This window comes from Octopus bimaculoides, chromosome 2 (assembly GCF_001194135.2).
Source record: "Octopus bimaculoides isolate UCB-OBI-ISO-001 chromosome 2, ASM119413v2, whole genome shotgun sequence".
Lineage (NCBI taxonomy): Eukaryota > Metazoa > Mollusca > Cephalopoda > Octopoda > Octopodidae > Octopus > Octopus bimaculoides.
Window position 1 is genome coordinate 85,228,377 of NC_068982.1, and position 4,683 is coordinate 85,233,059.

The 4,683-nt window shown below is 34.0% G+C and overlaps 1 protein-coding gene across 5 annotated transcripts in view; it reads right to left on the reverse strand.

Annotated features, from left to right (window-relative positions):
- Window positions 1–4,354, reverse strand: part of LOC106878085 (mitogen-activated protein kinase kinase kinase 4) — a 309,575-nt gene extending 305,221 nt beyond the window's left edge. Inside the window, exon 1 of one of the 5 annotated variants that reach the window (XM_052978397.1) lies at window positions 4,264–4,354. Coding sequence is in view for 3 of the 5 variants with exons in the window: in XM_052978400.1 (XP_052834360.1) it covers window positions 817–830 (14 nt within the window). In the remaining 2 variants the exon portion in view is untranslated. Of the gene's footprint in view, window positions 1–802; window positions 999–4,263 lie in introns of those variants that run through there. The other 4 variants (XM_052978400.1, XM_052978396.1, XM_052978398.1 and 1 more) reach the window with 4 other exon arrangements.
- Window positions 4,355–4,683: the final 329 nt, after the last annotated feature.

A 4,683-nucleotide genomic window follows, 5' to 3' on the forward strand; every position in this document is an offset into this window, starting at 1 on the left:
TATATATATATAATATATATATATACATATATATATATATATATAATATATATATATACATATATATATATATATATATAATATATATATGTACATATATATATGTATGTATGTATGTATGTATGTATATAAGATCGTAATTTAAAATATCGATCATATCAAGTGGACAGCATGAGAATAAAAACCTTAGACGTATTAATTAATATTAAAATTATAATTAAGGGTATCTAAGAGATATCACCATGCTAGAGATAGCAGTCAAAGCTTAACCCTAAAACCACTTCATAGAGTCAAATTTTGACTGCTATCTCTAGCATGGCGGTATCTCTTAGATACCTTTAATTATAATATATATTTATTTATTTATGTGTTTCAGCCAAGTGGATGCGGTCATGCTGGTGCACTATAATATATATTGTATATTATACGTATATATATATATATATATATCATGTATTTTCAATCCATGAATCGGCTGACACGTTGTCCTTGAGCAAGACACTTCATTTCGCTGTAATGCAATCTACTCATCAGAAAATGAATACCTGCCTATCCTATGTGTAGCCGTTATATCATTCATGTTACGGTATGTGAAAGGTGGAAGGGCCGAAATGATGTTTAGATCTCTTCGCGACTACATTGCGGTCATGACAGCAGGTACCATGATCAAACTACTTGCTTTGGGTGCCTATGTAGCCGAGAGCAGACATTACGTACGTTCGTACATACATACGTAGGTGTGCATGTGAACACACACACATAAAATTGCACACATACACACAAATGCGTTAATAAACTTTACCTAATGGTACCTACCGTTCAGTATCCATGCTGGTTTTGCATATGACCGGATAAGTACAAATCTCTGTGTGTGAATGATATGTATATATGTGTGTGTGTGTGTGCGTAAGTATATTACTGCGTTTACAAACAATTGGGTAGTTTGTCAAATGACAATGTTTTGTTGTGGACGAGAACTTAAACACCTCTCGTGTGACTTCGTTGTACCTCTTTAAACCAATCGCAAATGGCTTTATTCGACCCGCTTTCTCCTTTATTTATTAACTTAAGCATCTTTTGTCAATAGATGTGTTCATTAGTGGCCGATTAATGAAATGAATTACTCTTACACTACGAAAAACTATTTAGAGGAGCAGAAGGAAAGTTGTTTCAAGATTTTCTCAGGAGAATTAATATTTTTCTTTTTCAGTGTACATTTGGGCTATTTTTAGTGTGTGTATTAGCGACATAAATGAAATGAGACGGCTACAGTTTTATATTTGTTTAGATAAATAACAATTATAACAGCTCTAGAAACAGGGTCTCTTTAATATCGATCGATCTCAACTGTAGAAGTATGTCTGGGTTACCTGTTGAAAGAGCCAAAACAAGCAATTATCTCGAATGGAGAACAAATATTTTGGTCCGGTCACATTTGTATATACCGAAACTAGTTGCCGCAAAGCAATATATGAATTCACCCTGAAATGAAAACAAGAAATAACGGAGCCAAAGAGGGAGTTTTTACGTGGTCGCTCGGCCTGCTAGAAACAGCAGCCTAATATTTTCAGCTCACATACCATCACCTTAAATTAGAAAGACACATTATGGAGTTCTAGATATACAAAAAGGGAGTATAGTTAAAGTTGGAAGGTCTTAAACTATAGGCTAATCTGAGTTAAGACAACAAATACGATCCAACGAGTGACTTATGTGATAGTTCGAGTAGCCAAATCCCATTCTAACACGTTAAAACGCGAGAATATATAATCATAGATACAAAAACAGAGGATCACATTTGCTGGGACGTTTTTGATTATAGCTCTAATCAGTAACGACCTAGCAGATTTGTTGGGGACAGATGGGTGTAGAATACTATATTTTTATGTGTCTCAAAATGAATAACAGAGAGAAAAAGAGGTATCCTTCCGAAATAGGAAATTGTTAATAATCCTAGATATATATATAAAAAAAATTAATAGGACCAGAAAAATAAAAGATTGCATAGTGATGTGTGGAATGTCTTCGATCAATATGTCTACTGGATCAGAGTTAACCTGAAGACAAACCACAATAACTAACAATAGACTCATTCTAATCACTGGATTAACTAGAAATAGCAGCCAAAAACATTACTGAAACACATTTGATCACAGAGACTTAGATTAGAGCTGACCAAAGTTTAAGACAGATACAGTGCAATGATCTAATAAATCCAAGTTTCATGCAATGTTTCTCTCCTCGAAATAAAATCTGCATGTGGAGATTTCGCGGAGAGGAATTATCGTTACCCGAGATGAGTCTGTCAATAGCTATTGTTATTTAGCCTCAGGTTTGCACTGATCCAGCGGTTGTAATAATGATTTCAAATTTTGGCACAAGGCCAGCAAATTCGGGGGAAAAGTAAGTTGATTACATCCAGCTCAGGAATCATTACTTATTTTATCGACTCCGACCTCGGCGAAATTTGACCTCAGTAGTAAAGATGGATGAAATGCTGCTAAGCATTTGCCCGGTGTGCTAACGATTCTAACAGCTCGCTACCTTACTGCAGGTTTATAATAATAATGAATATCCCTTTATTATTTTGCGTGATCATCCAATTTCAGCCTATCGTATTACATTGAACTATATCTGTTGCGTCCCAATTAAAATAATGTTTGTTTCGCAATATTTGTATGGATCATTAAACAACGAAATTTATGTAATGACGAGGAATGTATCTGCTGTTTCTAGCAGTAATATACACACACGTATCTGTTGCAAGCAGTTGTTTAGCACCAGATCGTCTCTATCCCAACAGACGTGTAATGAAAGGCATTCGACTTATAACCATCCCATCTTCATTTTTTAGGGAGCGTACTCTTGGACTACAACGGGGATGGCAATCTTTTTCGAGCAGTGGGCCGCTTGAAAAGGGGTTCATCATAAGGCGGGACGAGAAAAAAAGATTAAGGTAATTCTTTGTTGGAAGTACCTCAGCTACAGAAGACCATACGCGTAAACATCTGTCTTAGAAATAGTGGAGAAAGTCGATGTTTTCCTTTTCGGAGAAAATTTTCTTTTACAATTAAAAAAGTGAAGACTTGGTATAATATTATCAGTGTTTGCAGTGTGATTGACACGTTGCTGCCGCCATACATTCCAAAATAATTAAAAGACAAAAAGGGCAATCTTTCGGTATTAGTAGATGACTTCTTTCACCCACATAACGTTCCCTCATAACATAGACAAAGAGGATAGAGGTTGAATGACGTCTAATACCGAAAGATTGCTGTCAAAAAGACGAATACTTGAAAAATCCGTATTTGAAATATCTATATGATGCCTGTTTTGAAAAAATTGAATACTTTCATACTCTGTGTATCCAAATAGAAAACTTTTTTTTCTTAAAAGTCCCAGAGGCACATTTAACAATCTAATCATTAAATGGCATAACTACAGGGTTTTACCCCCCAGACTTTGAGAGGTCATAATTTTCAGAAAAATGAATATTTTTTAATGAAATTTTCTATGCATATAGTATTTACTATGTAGAATCCGAATATACAAAAATTTCCGGTGAAAGTGTTTTGGAATGGGGGTGGGGGACAATTTTCGGAAATTCCAACAGAGTCCACTTAAATTCTTCTTAACTTCCAGGAAAATTAATATTTGTGTAATTTTCTACAAATATACCTTGATGTATGTACATTTCGAGCATGTAGGAATTTTGAAGGAAACAACTGCAGGTTATTTTTGAGAAGTGTTCCCCACTCGGTGCTCCGAAACACCACCGAGTGGGGAACACTTCTCAAAAATAACCTGCAGTTGTTTCCTTCAAAATTCCTACATGCTCGAAATGTACATACATCAAGGTATATTTGTAGAAAATTACACAAATATTAATTTTCCTGGAAGTTAAGAAGAATTTAAGTGGACTCTGTTGGAATTTCCGAAAATTGTCCCCCACCCCCATTCCAAAACACTTTCACCGGAAATTTTTGTATATTCGGATTCTACATAGTAAATACTATATGCATAGAAAATTTCATTAAAAAATATTCATTTTTCTGAAAATTATGACCTCTCAAAGTCTGGGGGGTGAAACCCTGTATAGATCACATTTAAATTGAAAGATAATGTTAATTAAAAAATATACATAAAAATAGTACGATTTGTTTCAAATTAATTCATTTGACAGTACGAAATTTTTTAAAGAAAACGTTTCTTTTCCAGAGAAAAAAACATTTCCCCGTTTCTAAAGCAAAAAAAAATGCTTACAATTATGATCTTCCTTAGTGAAAATTGTCAATGGTTTAAAATGCTGAAAACGTTATCTTCAACGATAGGTTATAAAATACAGGAAAGGGGTGTAACCTGATTCAAGGGAAGCAACTCCCACCTCACTCCCAAATTAAAAAACATGAAATAACAAGTTGAAAGAAGCAAAGACCGAAATGCTGTGGGAAAAAATTGAGCAACAGGCAAGGAAAACAGTTTGACATACGATGATTAAAACACAGACAATAATTATTGTATTTATTATTTATTTGTTACTTATCTATTATTGATGCAACGCAACCATAAATAATTTACAAATTTTACTGACAAAACTTGCTGTTGTTTTTACAACTTTTCCAGTATTTACAGATATTTGTAAGGCTTCAACTCGTAAATTGTCTTTGGGAAAAATATCTGTTA